The following is an 18,558-nucleotide window of genomic DNA, read 5'->3' on the forward strand; positions in this document are numbered from 1 at the left end:
TTGTCTTGTATAGTTTAAATCACTTTTTATCACATGTTATTTAATGGTGTCACAGGAGTGATCCAATAAAGGTGGAGGATTATGAGGCTTACTACAGGAGGCAAAGGGCTGATTCCTTCTGTGGATTTGCTGAAGAATTTGAAGTGATTATATCTTTGGTTTCTTTGTAGATTTACAACTGATCAACATTAATGATAAATAATGATTGGCATTGCAAGTATTGAAACTAGATTTCCATTTCCCATTATTTTTGGTAGCAATGTCTGATTGGTTTGCTTTGACCATGTTTTGTTCCTCTTCATTGCTTTAACAAATGCTTTATGACAGATGTTTAATTATTTATGTGAATGTAGTAAAATCAAATTATACAGTAAATAAATGTATGATTAAATACATGTATGTGTGTGTGGTTGCAGGATCTAAGGCCGGTTGGGATGAATCAGCTGAAGACTATTGCTCTGGCCCCTGAAAACAAAGCCAAGAATCGTTACAACAATGTGCTGCCATGTAAGAACTTTTCCACTCATGAGTGTTTACCTTCTCCTATCCTTCGGATGAGACATTAAAGCGAGGTCCTGACTCTCTGTGGTCATTAAAAATCCCATGCACTTTTCGTAAAGAGTAGGGGTGTAACTCCGGTGTCCTGGTCAAATCCACTCAATTGGCCTTTATCAAAAATGGCCTCCTAATAATAATACCCATGCTTGTAATTGGCTCTATCACTCTCTCTCTCTCTCTCCACCTAAAGCTGGTGTGTGGTGAGTGGTGGTTGAGGAGAGACCCCTGACATGATTGTAAAGCATTTTAGGTGTGGAGTAGTACATCGTAAAGTGCTATATAAATGCCTCATTTAATTTCATGAAGTAACACGACCAAGTTCCCTCCACATCTAGTCTGTTCTGGACATATTTATAATGGTTCATGTCTTCTATACAGATGATTCATCTCGTGTCAAGCTCTCTGTGCTCGGCAACTCATTTGATGACTACATCAATGCCAGCTACATGCCGGTAGGAAAAAAAACAAGAAAAAAAACATTAGCTAGTTACACATTTTTCATACTAACTGTGTGATATTTCCAGGGTTACACATCAAAGAAGGAGTTTATTGCAGCCCAAGGGCCACTGCCCTGCACTGTCAATGACTTTTGGAGGCTGATTTGGGAGAAAAATGTGCACACTATCGTCATGCTCACCAAATGCAACGAGCAGGGACGGGTACAGTATACATTCATGCTTCACTTTATCTGTGATCTCACCTGCCAGAGCCTTCATTTCACATGTTTCAGTCAATTTTATTGTCAGTTTCGGATACATGTCTTCATCATACATGCATACAAGCCTAAATCGCTTGACCACTACATGCATTCAATATTCATATCCTCTTTCAGATTTTTTTTTCTACTTGAAGTATTGAACTTAATGAGCTTTAATAAATGTAGCCACAATGTCCTGTCCCTCTCAGGTAAAATGTGAGGAATACTGGCCAGCAGATATTAAACATTTTAACAATCTGACAGTGATGACTACTTCTGAGATTTCATTGGAGGACTGGACTTTACGTGACTTTGAATTGAAAAATGTAAGTCTATATTAATATTACTGATAGACCCAGGCTACTGTAACACTAAATGACACATATGTTACACAGACCCTGTTTTTGTCAGTGTTTTTTTTTTTTTTATTATTCCTAGGAAGTCACAATTATCTTAATTGGTATCATGTTTGTAATATCTTAGTGCTGTCTTAATTGTAACATTATGCCTCATGTACTGTAAAGTACTGTGTTGATGTTTTGGGATAAATGATTCTTGTCATGACAGGTGAAAACAGCAGAGTCTCGATCAGTTCGTCACTTCCATTTCACTGCATGGCCAGACCATGGAGTTCCTGAGACCACTGAGCTTCTCATCAACTTCAGACACCTGGTCCGAGAACACATGGACCAGTACTCGAGACATTCACCCACACTTGTGCACTGCAGGTGCTCAAATATACAAACAAGTCTACTTAACACTGTTTTATTATTATACTCCCGCAAAGAAAAAGTCATTTTCTGAACACCTTTTGTTTTCGTAATGCAGTGCCGGTGTGGGCCGGACGGGAACCTTCATCGCCATTGATCGGTTAATCTTTCAGATCGAGCGGGAAGGTGTTGTGGATGTATATGGGATCATCCACGATTTGCGCATGCACAGACCACTCATGGTGCAAACAGAGGTACATTCATTAACACATTTTTTTCATCTCACTGCACTGTTTGTATGTTTATCCACCTTATTCATAACGTAAGAGCGTGGGTGCAGCCATTGTAACTTGAATGAGTTGAGACTTCCGGTCTCATCCGCTTCCAGTTATTATAGCTATACACTGTAATCTGTCTGTTATACTGCTTGATATTGCAAACTTGTTATCATATTTTAATTGATTATTACACAGAAAATAGCTTACCTCTGCGTTGAAAAATGGTGTGGATTATCTTAAACAAATAATCATCAAATATGAAATTTCAATGACTGTTTTTTAAGCCATAATCGGGATCTTATTCACTAACAGTGCAGGCCTTTACATTCTCTACTTTTGCAGGATCAATATGTGTTTCTTAACCAGTGCTCCATGGACATCATCAAGTCTCGGACTGGAAACAATGTAGATTTGATCTACCAAAACACAGCTGCACTCACTATTTATGAGAACTTTGAGCCCTTGAAAAAACCCAAAAATGGCTACCATAAGGCTTGACCATCTACCTTGAACAGTTCGCTGCACTGCTGTAAATTAAGTTTTTCTTTCATTTTTAAATTGTTTTATTTAAAGAGGAAAAAACAAATATATTTTAATATATTTATTAAAAAGTTTGTTTATAAAGGTATATAATAAATACTCAGAAATATATATATATAAAAAATGTTTTATTAAATACAGAAATGTAGCTGCAGGGAGTTTTCTTAGAATAAAGTTGTTAATGTTTCAATTCTGTAATATGGCTTCATAAAAATGACATTTCCTCAGACTACAGGTGAAATGAAGATGACCATGCATAGAAATATAGAATGTACACGTCACATAGGACTTCATCATTAGACAGTAACAGTGCATTTCTACTTCACTGCAGCAGTAGTGAAGACAGGATGGGTTTTCAAAATCTTCTTCTGTGATTTAACATAGCAGCTAAGCTTGGTATTAGCCAGTAGGCTGGTAAATGGTTGACAATGTGCTGTGACTTCATCTATTGAGGTATGCTGGAGGTTGTATCTGAGCTGTTGTGCCAGTATGCTGTTCTTTGGTCTGTGGCTTCAATATATCTATGATTTCTGGATTCCACTGGCCAAAAGTCGACCTTATTGGACCATAAGGACAATAAGTTAGCAATGAACAGTAGCGATCTCTTTGGTTTGTTTCTGGAATTGCTTATATTCAGTAAAGACACATGCTGACTTGTCTGTTGCTGGATCATAAATGTTTTTGTTTTCCTTTAGAATCAGGTCAGTTTAGAATATTCCTACTGACAACTTATTGTGAAAAGGTTTTAGCAGGGTGTGACTCTGTAACATGTTTATGCACTTAAATTGTTATATTTGTACATAATATATTTTACTGAACTTTCAAACTATTTTTTTTTTTTGCTTGTGTGGTTTTAATATTCTGTTAATTGTTTTTCTTTTAATGATTGTTTATTGATATTCTGCTGGTCACGGTAAAGAACCATACAGACAACTCTGTTGTATATTAGGATTAAAAAAAAACCTGCACTTTAGTTCACACTTCTGTGGTGATTTGTGTGTGTGTGTTTCTCTCGTCAAATAATTCAGTCTTGGTGTTATAGATTTTGTACAGATATGCTGTTTTATTAAAATATTATTATATTTAACAATCAAAACGAGTACATTCATAATATTATTTAGTATTTATTTTTATTTCTTAAGTAATTTGTGTAATTTACTTGTATCAATAGATATGAATGATAGGCTACGTTCAAATAACAACATTAGACATCAGATTCAGTGCTGCGCTACACGAGCCCTTATGACATCACAAAGAATTATTTTACAGTTTCGCATGTAAAGGAGTGAAAATTACTATATGACTTTTGTTGGTAGTTTGAAGAGAATTAGCGAGCTTTTTACTTTTGTGATCATGGGTCAGCGAGTTTCTCGTGCGAAGAAAGCGGCAGGTAGCGAGTGTGTGTACAATTCACATCCAAGTACCACTGCAAACCACCGCGAACACGCCAAATCCTCGTACGCTTGATGATAGTATTGCTGAGGTGGATGGAGAAGGAAGGGAGGAGAGAGAGAAGGGGGTGAGGAAGAAAAGGAAGTTTTGGAGGAAGAAAAGGAAGTTTTGGAGGAGTCTGTTCTGCTTCCACTTCTCTCACTCTAGAGGAAAGGGCGAGAAAGTGAAGCAGAGCGAGAATCAGGAGCAGGAGGCTGAGGCGGGACCTTCTAGGTCAACTGATGGTAAATCACATCACCCTTGAATTGGAGCGCTGTACACCAAAAAACAAACACAAAAACATCACTTTATCAATACACCTTAGGATAAGTTTAGAATGATACTAAAAAATATATTAGCCTTTTTATTGTTGTCTCTGTATCGTTACAGTATTTTTTGCCTGACGTTGAAATCTTTCTGTTTTGAGGTTGTATCCCACCCACTTTTTAACTTCCCCTTTACAATACTTATTTAGCATTTTGTTTCACTTTTTCAATTTATTCACACATATTTTCAATAGATTTAAGTGTAGGCCTATGTGCGCAATTAGTCTAAAAACTAAACAAAATAACACTGCACCCTACTGTTATTAGGCCTACATGTTGGCTGGGAGAATATTTATTATGATTTAAATTCTTCTCTTTAGATGCGATTTCTCTGGAGAACATCACATGTACTGTAGAGGACTGTGATCATCAGGAGGAACTTCCTAACAGCAGCCCTGACGTCCTCGCCTCTTCTGAGGACCAGGAGCTCCTTCAACCTCGTGTCCAAGACAGTACAGTTATCCTGTCTGAGGGTGAGATTGAGTCCCCTCAAACAGAACAACAGGACAATGACATAGGCACGATCATTGAGGGTGAGTTTGTCATAAACCCAAAACCCCACACATTTTCCATATGGCTACTCGACATATAAGTATTTCTTTAGTGCTACATATGTATGTATAAAGAAAACATGTATTTTTAAGTGATGTAACGGTAACATTCAGTATAGTTTTATTTTAAGATCCAATATAAAAGTCCTCCAGTGTAGTATTTTTTTTATTAAAGTACAAATATTTAATATAGTCACTCAGTTAATATGAAGGCCATTGAAACTACTCGTCTATAATTATATGAAATGTTAGATTTAGACTGAGAATAGCATGTAACACTGCATACATTTCTGCAACTGCTTTAAATATCTCAACCACATTTATTTCTTTTTTAGACATCTGCTCAAAGTACGACATCGGCGATAAACTGGGGGAAGGAGGATTTGGTGCAGTCTATGCCGGAGTTCGTGTCATGGACGACCTTCCGGTATGTTTATATAGATATGTGTGTATTAAAATTAAAATACATCCTACCGGCATGTAGGTGGCATTGATGTAGTCATTTTAATAAAAATAAATAAAAAAATATTTGCAGCAACCTAAAATAGTACAAGATATATTATATTTTGTCTAATATAGGCTACTTTATTTTGGGGCGCTTGACCTGTTAAAGTGTCAGACTGATAAAACATGCTCGACATGGTTTTAAATTCATAATTGTTTCTTAAATGCACAGAACTTTACAGTAGGCTACATGTCTGTTGAGGATTAATGACTTGAGTGATGTGTTACTTTTTTGTTTTGTTGATCAGGTGGCTCTGAAATTTGCCAGAAAAACTGAAGCCATGGAATATATCAACATTGTAAGTAGGCTGCACTTTCTATGATATCTGCTCTGTCTGTTTTCAATTGTATATAAATGTTAATCATAGAGTACAAATGATTTTCCACCAGAAAAACTGCCATTGACAACAATTTGTCCAAGACTGTCTTAAATCCTGATTTAGGAAACCACCTGCATCTAACCATTGTGAATAATTGTCTTTCTTCTAGACTGATCATCCCAAACCCGTTCCCCTGGAAATCGGCTTGACTGTCCTTGCCAATAAGGGCCCCAGCACACCACACATCATTAAGTTGCTGGACTGGCAGGACCTCCCTAACCATTATATCATGGTCCTGCAGCGGCCCTCGCCCTGCGTCAATCTCTTTGACTTCTTGCAGAGCTGTGGAGGCGTCTTCAATGAAGAGATTGCATGCCATGTGATGCGTCAGGTGGTTGAGGCTGCAAACAGCTGCTGCAGCCGAGGAGTTTTCCACAGAGATGTTAAGGAGGAGAACATATTAGTGAACATGGAAACCCTGGACGTGACACTAATAGATTTCGGCTGCGGGGACCTGCTGTATGAAACGGCTTACCACACCTTTAGTGGTATGTATTATAGCTGTCGTTTGCAACTTAAACTGTAGTGACGAATTACATCATGTCCTGTTCATTAATTTTAGCCGGTTTAGGAGATGATGACACAGTATTGACTAAATAAAAAAATCTCTTTCCTCCAGGCACAAAGCAGTACTGCCCCCCCGAATATTTCGAGACCAGCAAGTACTATGGGCGGCCAGCAACTGTGTTTTCACTGGGGGTCCTTTTGTACTCAATGGTGTGCGGTTATTTCCCGGACCACAGCGACCAGGACAAGCTCAAGGACTGGCAGTGGTATCTGCCAAGCTTGACAAAAGGTGAGTTGTACTGCTTCGTATAACATGATCAAAGAGAGTAGGTGTAAAAGAAGTTTAAGGTAATAGCCAAATGTCTCTCCCATCTTTCCACACAGAATGCAGTCATTTGATTAATGCCTGTCTGCATCCCGACCCTGAGAAGAGGATTCATCTTGACAGGCTCCTTCTCCATGACTGGTTTAAGGTAGCCTACCTAAGATCATCAGAAAAAGATTTTGTAAAATGCATATGTATATATGATGTATAGAAAATAACCCTGTTTTTGTTTTAGGTCATCCCATAGGTCATGGAGGCAAGAGCACCCTGTCATAGCCAGGAAGCACTCTTCTTTAGTCAGCTTAGCGTCTGGCGGGCCGACACGAGTGGCATCTCCATTGCTCCAGTCCTTAGCGTCTTGCGAGGCTGGCGAGCCCTGGTTGCGTCTGGCGCTGCGGCTCGAGGCAGCAATATTTGCGTCTTGCGGTATTGCTGCCTAGGGATGTGTAAATAGTTTTTGTACGTAGTTTGTTGGTTTGCCACTGTTGATTATTTTGCTCCATATGGCCTCCTCACTGCATTTCCATCTTGGCTGCTCCAGTCTCAGAGCTTCCCAGAGGTTCCTCTCATGGCTCACAAGGTCCTAGAGCTCCCTATCACAGACACCCCAGAGAGTCCCAGAGTTTCTTGTCTTGGCGACTTCCGTCAGTCAGTTGACTGGGTCCCAGAGGTACTGTTGCTGCTGTCCCACTCCCAGCCAGAAGCACCCAGGTGGCAGAAATCCACAGATGTTCCACAGACCTCACACTTACTGCTTCCAAAGAGGTTAATGGACACAGGGAACTTATCCTTCTTCAGTCGTGGCCCAGCCAGAGCTGCTCAGTTCCAGAGCTGCTCAGTTCCAGAGCTGTTTGTCGTAGATGCCTCTGAGGTTCCGGTTCCAGAAGAACTCCAGAAGGAAGCATCACTACACAGTGAAAAATAAATTAATTTTGTTTGTTTCATATTTTAGTGAAATTCCTCTAATTGAACATGATAGATCTGTATAAAAACAAGCTTTATTCACAGAAAGTTACACAATGATAATAATACTATTTGAAGGGTAACTAAACCCTAAATTTTTGTTTATGGTCTGTAAGACTGGGGCTTTATTAATGCTGTTCATTGATTCAAGTAAATTTGTTGACATTTGGGTATAAAGTGTTTTAATTCTACAATATATGTTGTTTTAATTCTACAATATGGTGTAAAAACGTCTGAGTGCTTCCCTCTTCAGGTTGAACGGTGGCTACTGCAGTTGAATTTTCCTATTTGATGTTGTGGTACTGAAAAAACATAAAGAGTATAAATAAAACATAAAGAGATGTCAAATATCGTCTAACTGATGTTACGCAATTATATTTATGTTAAGTAATGCATTTAGTAAAAAGAGGCTCAAACTGAGAAACAGGTTTCAACTGTTACATTAATTAGGGTTTATGATATGACGTTAAAATAACCCACATTTTATTTCGCTGTTGGAATCAGTGTTTCTAACGGGTTTGTATAGGGTGGACCTCTATTGGGGTCTGGGAATGGGAACATGATCCCCTGGAAGAAAAAAAATGGCACTTTTTAAAGTCAAATGCATCAATCTGGTACACTGAGTGAGAGAAAAAAGTTATTTGTTAATATAAAAGTGTCTCAGTCCACATTCCATTCACAATGTTTTTAGGAAACAAAGCAATTTTAATTAAATAATAATAGCCTAGTAATAATAATGATGATAATCATTAATAATACCTATTATCAAGACATAAATATGCTACTAGTGTACTGCAATGTAAATAAGAAACAAATATGTATCCAATTCTTTACTTGCAAGTTTACTTTTCTGGAAACAGGTTTACAAAGGTTACATTTTGCATTTTGTTTAACAAATTCGATTTTTTTTTTGTAGGACATATGACCTATAAATATATATACTTCTTTTTTTTTTAGCTTAAAATCGAGGTTGAAGAGCAATATATTTAATCTCTCAATATATTGCCTAGCCTCCGTAAAATGCTCTGCGAACTTTACTAACGAACAGCATTTTCAACCATGAACTCTAGACATCTAAGTAGCAGCCTACTGCGTGTTCTCTCGGATAGACTCAGGTGTCAGTTTATTTGCAATTCGTTTTCCGTTTACAATAGATGTGGATTGTGGTTGACGGCTAGTCACGCCTCCAGTGTTCATGACACAGAGAGGAGGAGGAATTTCCTCGATGTTATCCACAACAAAATGGCGAGGACTTTGTATTTAAGGATTTTCTTTTTAAGGATTAAGTGTAGCACTTAATACACTTATATACGTTTTACACTATTATTTGTCTTATTAAATCCGGTTACTTGTTTGTCACAACATTTTGTAGTCGGTCAGTTAAACACAGTCATAAGGTAGCCTAAACGTTAGCCTATTGTGCGGAGATTAAGCCTGCAGATTTGTATAAAGTATTGTAAGTGTTTATATATTATTATTATGTTTATATAAATAATAATAATAATATTTTATATTATATTTTTGACCCTTATGAGAGCAGAACTTCAGCGAAACTGAAATAGACTTTAACCTGTTGAGATTCTGAAGACTGGTCGAAGTTCATGTCGTCGCGCTCATGGGTTTAACCTTTCCCACACATGAAATTATGCTTTGTCACTTGTTTTACTGCTGGATGAAGCCGTAAAGCGTTAAGCGTTTCTATTTTTCGTACCAAATCGTCAGGAGGGATTTAGATACGCTGGAGCAGATGCTCTTCATTATGTTACCAATTTGAGGTGGAGATCGAGTGGAAAGAGAACTGTCGTGTCGGGGAATACAAACCTAGAGCTGATATTTAATAAAGTAATTTGGATGATGGAGCCTGCAGCTAAGCAGAAAGTGATTTACATCACCTACCTCATCGCCGCTCTGGACGTCACCTGGCTCTTCCTCCAGTTCTCCATAACACCGGTAAGTGCTTATTCGACTTCAGTCACGTGTTACATGAAACCACACTTGAGTCCATTTATAGCTGTAGGCTACTCTGGAACAGCTTTTTACTTTTTCTACTTCCATAATTTTTTTTTTTGGTGTGTGCTGCTGTGTTCTTATATTTAGTGATATTTTCATATGACATTCCAGCAAACTATTAAAGCAAGTCTTGTATTAGGCTAATTCATGTGAACTAATTGATTTTATTAGATATTTCCAATATGCAATTATTTATTCATCTGCATCACGTTCTTTGGATTTTCTTAATTAAAAGTCACTTTGGATAAAAGCTGCTGGCTGCTAAATTACTAAATGTAAATGCAACATAAAGGCTGTATAGTGGATCAAAGCTGGCCATGATGTTTGCCCTATTCTAGTCTAATCCAGGCTCCTTCGGCTATTTCGATTTATTCCGCTATTCAGGAGTTATAACAGATGGGTTGCATTGCATGTTCACTTTTTGTCTTCTGTGGAACAGTATTTGGCGAAGAGGCTCGGGTTCGACACACTTTGGTTCGGATATCTGCAGACCACAGTTGGAGTGATTCAGCTGCTTGGAGGCCCTATTTATGGAAGGTACGATTTCAGATCTGTGTTGTGTTTATGGTAGTATACAGTATGATGCATAGTGTTGATAAATACATGTATGTAATTATGTGTGCTTAGTGAAAAGATCTCATTATTTAACATCTTATTTAAGTTATAAGAATACAGTTTCTCTATCATATGTACAGAAGTGATTTATTTTATTCACATACTGGTACTTGGATGTGTGTCATCATGTCCTTGTGTCTGTTCTCAGGTTTGCAGATGTGTTTGGAGCACGTGCAGCTCTCACTGTGTCTTGCTTGGCATCAGTGGTTTATTTCCTACTATTGACCGTGGCAGACAGCACTTTTATGCTTTTCGTTCACAAACTACCTGCTGTTTTCATGCATGGACTGCCAGGTAAAACATGGACACACACACACACACACACACACACACACACACACACACACACACACACACACACACACACACACACACACACACACACACACACACACACACACACACACACACACACGTAACTCAGACACACTCAGTACACAGGTACATGAGTACATTTGTATCTGTGTGTGTGTAGGAGCTCAAATGGTGGTAGCAGATTTGTCAGAGAATGAGAAGCGAGCAGAAGCTCTGGGGAAACTTGGCCTCTGTTTTGGCATTGGCATGATCTCAGGATCAACACTGGGTGGGACCCTCAGCACACGCTTTGGGTAAAACACACTACACCACCTACACTACCATTATAAAGTTTGGGGTCGTACATTTAAAAAAAAAAAGTTTTTTAAAAGAAGTCTCCTATGTTCACCATTGCTGCATTTATTTGATTACAAAAAACAAAACAATAAGAATGTAAAATAATAACTCTTTTGTATTTTAAAATATGTAAAACATTTAATTTATTCCTGTGATGGCAACGCTGATTTTCAGCAGCCATTACACCTGTCTTCAGTGTCACATGATCTTTCAGAAATCATTATCATATGATTATGAGTCAAGAATCTCAATAAACATTTATAATTATTATCAATACTGGAAACAGTTGTGCTTCTTAATATTTTTGTGGAAACTGCAAAAATTGTTTGGGATTCTTTGATTAATAGGAAGTTCAAAAGAACAGCATTTATTTGAAATTGAAATATTTGCTGTCATTTTTGATCAAATTAATGCATCCTTGCTGAATAAACATATTCTTTTCTTTTTTTTAATTTATCAAGTAGTATATCAAGTATATGCCAGCCAACATCTCTAAAAATTCAGCACACTTTCTCGAAATAGTTTTTTGTTAATATGTAAGCTCAGAGAGAGATACTTTGTGTGCTTTCTGTCCACTAGTACAAAACGTTACCAATTGTACACTGATCCAGCACAATTTAAATACCAATGATTGTGTGTGTGTGTGTGTGTGTGTGCGTGTGCGTGCGTGTGTTTTGCAGGGAAAAGTTTGCAGCATCTTTTGCGGCTGTCGGGAGTTTTGTTTCCTTGCTTTTGGTGTTGAACTTCATCCCTAAACAGACCAAAATACACACCGTGCCAGAGAGTGACAGTATGACAAACACACAAGACTCACCTAGACACAGAAGAAATACTCTTGCTGTAGCTTTTTGTAACTTTATTTGATACAAATCTTGTATATTAATAATACTTTTGTCTGTGTTTAGAGAAGGGATCATCAAAGTCGGTGTTTAATCTGGGGGAGATCACTAGACTGATGAAGTTTCCAGGTGTTGCAAAGACGTTTATAGTTAAGATTATCTCTGGATTGCCATCAGGTGAACATATATATCAACTTTTGTGACGTTTGTGAATTTAAACACTAATATAATTTAAATATTATATATAATTAAATGAAAATTCACCCTCATTCACCATCCTATTTTTTCCTAATTTTCCTCATCCTCATTTGGTCCACTTAAAGAGATAGTTCACACAAAAAGTTTAATTACCCCATGATTTACTCACCCTCAAGCCATCCTAGATGTATACAACATTCTTCTTTCAGACGAATACAATCGGAGTTATATTAAAGGATAATTCCGGTATTTAACACCTTGAGTCTATATTGTAGTTTGTTTTGGATGAACAAGAGTGGTGGACAACATTTTTTTGACAATGGTTCCTCTCTCGAGTTTTTGACTATAATAGAATTGGCCATGGACCCATTTAACATTGGAGTCAATGGGCATGTCCGAAAATGTCATTAAAACAGCCAATAATGTTCGTTTACAAAACTGTTAAACTCACCGAGTGGTTAGTGGTGTTCGTTGATGATTATAAACAATATATCTTCGCAATATATGATTCCAATCCGTTTATTTTGCTATAGTGGAACTATTTTTACAGACACTTCACAACCGTGTAACTTCCGCTCAATATTTGAATCTGAAGCATTAGCACACTCCTCGCGGGACACTCACGGTCACAGTCAAATTCAACTTCATATTGCACTGGTCAGTGGTCACGTCTTTCAATATGGTTAGAATTTGTGCGGTCAAAAACTGCGGTAAAGTTCCTAAAAAAATTATTGTTTATTTCGCTTACTCTCCCGGAGCACAGTTGCTCTGCTCGCTAGCCTTATGAGAAACGGAAGCGAGCAAAAAGACTACATCAACCAAATGTAAACAGCCCCCTTTCCGTTTCCGGTAGCGCATTTATATTAACGAGCACTCAGTCCTTCAACAGAATTCAGAATTTTACAAAATGACGAATAAAACACGACAGAAACTGTATTTCGCAACACTTTTTGTTTCTGGAACATCAACTAACATCACTAATCACTCGGTGAGTTGCACAGTTTTGAAAACTAATGTTAAAGGTTGTTTTAATGACATTTTCGGACATGCCCATTGACTCCAATGTTAAATGGGTCCATGGCCAATTCTTTTATAGTCAAAAACTCGAGAGAGGAACCATTGTAAAAAAAATGTTGTCCACCACTCTTGTTCATCCAAAACAAACTACAATATAGACTCAAGGTGTTAAATACCGGAATTATCCTTTAAGCTTTCAAGCTTTATAATGGCAGTGAATGGCCATTTCTGTTTTATCACTTTTATCATGGATAGATGCACTTTTATGGACTTGCCATTCACTCCCATTATAAAGCTTGGAAGACCCAGGACATTTGTTTTATATAACTCTTGATTGTACACCTAGGTGAGTAAATCATGGTCTAATTTTCATTTTTGTGTGAACTATCCCTTTAAGCATTTACTGTATGCAAGATCTGAATGCAAGCTTGCAGTAGATTGCAAGAAAAGGTTGCAACCTACTGCACGCTTGCATTCAGATTTGCGTCCATCCAATCAACAACCGATGGATAGAAATAAGTCCCTGGTCTATAGTTTGTTTCTCTTTTCATAAAATGTTTCGCTCTGTGTATGTCACAATATGGAGGTAAAGATCTGTCACTACTTCCATTCCATAATTTTTCTTGTGTTTTGTTTTATATATTTATGTCGGTTTCCTTTGTGCTTCAGGTATATTTCAAGTTATGTTCTCCATCATTGCCATAAACTTCTTCCAACTGAAGGCTGAGCAGAATGGCTATCTGATGGCTTATTTTGGCATTGTTCAAATGGTATAAGCACATGCACACTTCTACCCAATCATATGCCATATAATTAGTTTTGGATTAAAGCTTTGCTGTGCTGAGGTGGTTTGCTTTGGTAGTAATAAGTAACTCTTACTGTTAAAGGTGATCCAAGGTGCTGTGATTGGGCGTCTTACATCTAGATTTTCAGAATATACCTTACTGCTGCTGTCTGTTGGGATAAGCAGTATAGTGGGCCTTGCACAGGTAAACTGATATTGCAAAACCATCCTTCCAGTTCCCTTTTTTTATTTTTTATTAGTTGACTTACAGTGGTGTCAATTAACTATGGAATAATTAGTGATGTGTGTATCTCCTTTAAGTGTATGTTTAATATATGTGCTTTGTGTGTTTTTCAGGCTATGATGACCAATGTGTTTCAATTTTGTTTAATCGTGATACCGATGATGTTTTCTCTAAGTGTCTTCAATGTCATCACAGATAGTATGTTGACCAAGAGTGTGTCCCCCTCTGACACAGGTAATCTACGCTCTCAACTGGATGCCCTTGTGCATATAATACTATATAGTACACAAATAGTTCTTATAAGTACATATAAATGTACTCAATACCTGAGGAATAATACTAAGGTTTTTATAATGGCAATAAATTTGAAAATTACAATTGGTTTTAGTAATAAGTAATAAGAATTTAGTAATAAGTATTTTAGTAAAAGTGCAGTAAGTGATTTCTGAGAAACAAACACACCCCTCCTAGCCTGGGAAAACCCAGACCCTCTCAGTTGTAACTGAGTAAGGGTCTGGCAAAGCTCCATAGACAATTCATTTCCACAGGGGCGTCACCAACGGACGTCGGAAAGATCTAAAACCAATCAGAGCGATGAATGACATGACGTATGCAGAGCGACGGAGAAACATCTCGAGACTCTCAGCAATTCTCTGTTTGTGTTAACGAAAATGACCATTTTAAATCGCTTGAAACAGACGCGATAGCTGATTCGAACGAGTGATGTTGTGATGTTCCACGGCGGCATCCATCTCTGTAATGTACAAAATCTGCGTCACCGTCTCTGCTCTGTCGTCATCGTGTAAAACGTTTCTGATTGGTGCCGCGATTTCGGCGGATTGGAAATGGGTTTCAATGGGCTCTTTGCCAGACCCACTTGCAGAGCAAATCTAAATTTGCCGGAAGTGGTCTGGGTTTTCCCAGGCTACACCCCTCCCTTCATGGCTCTGCCCCCAAAAGGCCCAAACATGCATTACAAGAGTGGATGTCTCTTTATCATAGCTGAAGCAAAGCAAAGCGAAAAAAAAAAAAAACACTTTGTGAAAAATAAAGTGAAGTAGTTGCCAGCAGCACACCAGCTCCAGAAGAAAAACAAAAACACTCAAAACTGTCCTGTAAGCTAACATTACAACAACAGCATTGGTTCTTTGAAACATAGCTAAACCAATATTACTCGCGTATGGAGCAGAAACAACACAACCTCAGCGTACATTTTCAGGCCTTCCCACTTGGGTCTCTTCAGTGCTGGAAAGCTTTTCTAATATTAACGCGGGTCCTAAAACCATTGCCTGATCATAACCTTTCTTTTTCCAGTGATATTCCTCTGACCTTTTTTCTTTTGTAATGTCCCTCAGCCATCTCTCTTTCTTCAAATCTCCCTCTAGCTCACTCTCTCTCCTCCCCCCACCATGAGTGTATAAGCCCCTTACTGCTAATTGGCTACAAGCGTGTGTTGTGGTCAAAGACTTTAGATAAACACTCACATTACTCATAAATGGGAAAAAGTGCAATGTGCAATATGGTGGAATAAGTCCCGCATTCTGGATAAAATAGCCATCCGCTGATTGTTAAAGTGCTTTTAGAAGCTCTGGTTGCTTTAGAGAGAGTCAGTGTTCTGAGACGTGCACTTAGGACTGCACATTGGCGGGTCTAGCCTGAAAATAAGCTTTTTTAACTTTATTTGAGCATAAGAAACACATTTTTTATGACCGATCATGTTAGATTTTGTTGCTGGTTTGAGATGTTATTTAATTGTAAGTTCAACAAGCAAGTTTGGTTGTGGTGCTTGGTGCGATCCACCTTGGTGCGACGGCCTTTTCTCAGAAATCCAATACTGCACCTTCAATTCAGCCGTTACACGTTTATATTATTAACGATATATTTTATAAAAAATAGCAGGCTCTAACAGTTATAATTAATCATCAACTAGTTTACCATTCATAAAATTCAAGCACTGTGTGGTGTTTGTGTGTATTCAGGAACCATGCTGGGTCTGTGTGCTTCGGTGCAGTCTCTTTTGCGAACTGTGGGGCCAACTATTGGAGGATTCCTCTATGAGACATACGGTGTGCCATCCTTTGGATTCATCCAGTGTGTCATCAATGCTGCTGTCTTTAGCCTTCTGCTAGCCAGTGGAGGGCGCTCACAGCCAAATAGACCATAACAATTGTAAAAAAGTTTGAGTATCTTGTTTGGGGCCATATTGTGTGAGAGAGGGCTGTTTACAAAACACCATGGGCATTTAACTTACCTCCTCATACACTGGGGAAGAGATTAGTCCCAATAAATAACCCAGCTGATCTTAGGTTTTGTAAATGCTACAGACATTCAAGATATCTTGTTACTGTCAAATTCCTCCTCTTTATATCACACGTTAACTCAGGATTGTCTTTTATGAAGTTTCATATGTTGAAAAAGAAGCTGGCATGTACATTTTTACTGTAGGCCAGTACAAAGCGATGCAGAATGGATTTATCTGTGTGGCGTTAGACTCGTTTAAACAATCCCAGATTATACAGTAATTATTCATTATAATGATGTTGCAGTTAGGATGTCATGTAGAAGGGCAAAATCCATAATCACCTTCAATGTCATTGTACCTGAAACTACTCAAATGTATTTGCAGTAAAATCTGTTGTTCTATTCTCTTTGATTGATTAATCCCCCAAGTCTTTCAGCTCTGTTTCTGAGAGAGGCTTTTGTGTCTGTGTGTCCACTCTTTTCCATGTTTAAGCTTCACAACAATCCAGCTGCAGATTATGTGCACAACACTGGCATATAGATTCTGAACTTTACTCTCCATTTCACTACAGGAGAATGTTCAAGAATGTTCTTTATTAGGCAGATGTTAAAGGGTCAGTTCACCCAAAAATACAAATTCTGTCATTAATTACTCACTCATGTCGTTCCTAACCCGTAAGACCTTCGTTCATGTTTGGAACACAAATTAAGATGCTTATAAATAATGAAGTCTGAGAGCTTTCTGTCACTCCATAGACAGCTACGCAACTGACACTTTGATGCTTCAAAAAGTTAATAAAGAGATCGTAAAACTTATCCATTGGCGGTTCAGTCTAAATTTTCTGAAGAGACTCGATGCACACATGAGTTGTGGTAAACGGAAGCTCGGGCATGCTTGCTTGAAGTTCGAGAACCAATGAGGCTCATTCTCTTGTGTTACTCAGCACGTTTGAGCTTGAACTTGAGGTTTGTCCTCGCATGTCAAGCCTGTTCGGTTGAGCTTGTTTATGTTTGCTGATCAATATTTAAATGTGAATTAAAGCCTCAATTTAATCTGTTCATCATATAAAGCGATCGTGTCTCTTTCGGAAATTTGGACTAAAATGCTCAATTCATATGGATTTACAATCACTTTATGGACTTTTGAAGCGTCAAAATAATTGCGTAGATGGTCAATGAATGGACAGAAATCTCTCAGAAAATATTTTAATTTGTATTCCAAAGAAGAACAAAAGTCTTTGGGTAAACTAACTCTTTAAGCAGAATGCACGGACAGCCTACCTTTCACTTTCAATGCATCTTTTTATTTTACATATTAAAGTGAAGGGTGACCTCTCATTCTGCCTACCATCTCCTTTTGAGAAGAAAGGAAGTTATGCGGATGGGAAACGCAAGGATGAGTAAATGATGACAGAAGTGTCTTTTTTATTGTTATGAAGGTGAACTATCCTTTTAACACCTGTCAGTTGTTGGATCAATTGGTATGTATATAAAAAATAAAAATATATCAACATTTAAGTCTACATTTTGGCGTTTTCTTGCAGCAACAGTAAACGGGCATCCCGTTCTCTCTGAAGTTGTGTTTATGCATTAGTGGGTTTCATTAGCATATATTATGCTAATGAGGGCGAGCGCGCAACGGGTGTTATCTTCAGCACCTGAGATGAGCGCGGGTGGACACACAGGAGAGAGAGTGAGAGCGCGAGCAGCTGCTGCAGTCAGACGGGAATATGCGTCGATAGTGCCCATCGGTGTAAGACTGTGAGGGGAGAATCTCATTCCATTTCAAGTGATTCGCATGAGTCACGAATGGATCCTATTTTAACTCCCGGAAAGAAACTTTTTTTACTCTATTTATTATTCTTTATCTTAATATATCAAGGTAAGTAGCATGACGATGGACTGGTGTGGTCACTTATGCTCTGATATATTGATTAGCCTATTATTTTAAAGAAATGTTTTAATTTAGATTTTACAAAAAAAATGCATAGCCTTATTGTCAAAGGAACCAGCTTTTGACTTTGAGGAAAACACTTCCTCTGCCAGTGAAGGGAGAATGCTAATGGTCAATATGCCTAAATTCCTTATCTTAATGTATCAAAGTAACAATGAGTGACACTCTTAATTTTTTATATATAAAAATATATACAATTAATATTTTTAGTATGATGCATAGTTTCCAAACGTTT

The 18,558-nt window shown here is 37.9% G+C and overlaps 3 protein-coding genes across 3 annotated transcripts; all 3 read left to right on the plus strand.

Moving 5' to 3' along the window:
• Nucleotides 1-29: 29 nt before the first annotated feature.
• LOC306994539 (receptor-type tyrosine-protein phosphatase eta-like) lies at nt 30-4,272 on the plus strand. Its single transcript, XM_079605104.1, has 8 exons — nt 30-143; nt 417-507; nt 937-1,010; nt 1,083-1,217; nt 1,465-1,581; nt 1,823-1,983; nt 2,084-2,219; nt 2,586-4,272. The coding sequence occupies exons 2-8, from the start codon at nt 435-437 to the stop codon at nt 2,739-2,741; spliced, it is 852 nt and encodes a 283-aa protein (XP_079461230.1). The 5' UTR covers nt 30-143; nt 417-434; the 3' UTR covers nt 2,742-4,272.
• Nucleotides 3,239-8,115, plus strand: LOC306987811 (serine/threonine-protein kinase pim-1; the record flags this gene model as incomplete). The annotated part of the gene is made up of 9 exons (XM_079592392.1): nt 3,239-3,285; nt 4,146-4,459; nt 4,861-5,073; nt 5,427-5,518; nt 5,844-5,894; nt 6,085-6,463; nt 6,595-6,771; nt 6,867-6,955; nt 7,043-8,115. The coding sequence occupies 9 exons, from the start codon at nt 3,239-3,241 to the stop codon at nt 7,052-7,054; spliced, it is 1,374 nt and encodes a 457-aa protein (XP_079448518.1). The 3' UTR covers nt 7,055-8,115.
• Nucleotides 8,116-8,985: 870 nt separating this feature from the next.
• On the plus strand, nt 8,986-17,887 carry slc67a1 (solute carrier family 67 member 1). Its single transcript, XM_079605103.1, has 11 exons — nt 8,986-9,226; nt 9,493-9,720; nt 10,220-10,317; nt 10,544-10,689; nt 10,871-11,003; nt 11,727-11,836; nt 11,952-12,062; nt 13,770-13,870; nt 13,988-14,089; nt 14,242-14,362; nt 16,108-17,887. Exons 2-11 carry the CDS (start codon nt 9,622-9,624, stop codon nt 16,290-16,292), a joined length of 1,206 nt encoding a protein of 401 aa, XP_079461229.1. The 5' UTR covers nt 8,986-9,226; nt 9,493-9,621; the 3' UTR covers nt 16,293-17,887.
• The last annotated feature ends 671 nt before the right edge of the window (nt 17,888-18,558 follow it).

This window comes from Phoxinus phoxinus (genome assembly GCF_949152265.1).
Source record: "Phoxinus phoxinus genome assembly, chromosome: 2".
Classification (NCBI taxonomy): Eukaryota; Metazoa; Chordata; class Actinopteri; order Cypriniformes; family Leuciscidae; genus Phoxinus; species Phoxinus phoxinus.

Coding starts and splice junctions, on each gene's coding strand:
- LOC306994539 (XM_079605104.1), top strand. CDS start 435: ATGAATCAGCTGAAGACTATTGCTCTGGCCCCTGAAAACAAAGCCAAG. Junction 508..936: donor TTACAACAATGTGCTGCCAT/GTAAGAACTTTT, acceptor TCTTCTATACAG/ATGATTCATCTCGTGTCAAG. Junction 1,582..1,822: donor GTGACTTTGAATTGAAAAAT/GTAAGTCTATAT, acceptor TTGTCATGACAG/GTGAAAACAGCAGAGTCTCG.
- slc67a1 (XM_079605103.1), top strand. CDS start 9,622: ATGATGGAGCCTGCAGCTAAGCAGAAAGTGATTTACATCACCTACCTC. Junction 13,871..13,987: donor ATTTTGGCATTGTTCAAATG/GTATAAGCACAT, acceptor TTACTGTTAAAG/GTGATCCAAGGTGCTGTGAT. Junction 14,090..14,241: donor GTATAGTGGGCCTTGCACAG/GTAAACTGATAT, acceptor TGTGTTTTTCAG/GCTATGATGACCAATGTGTT.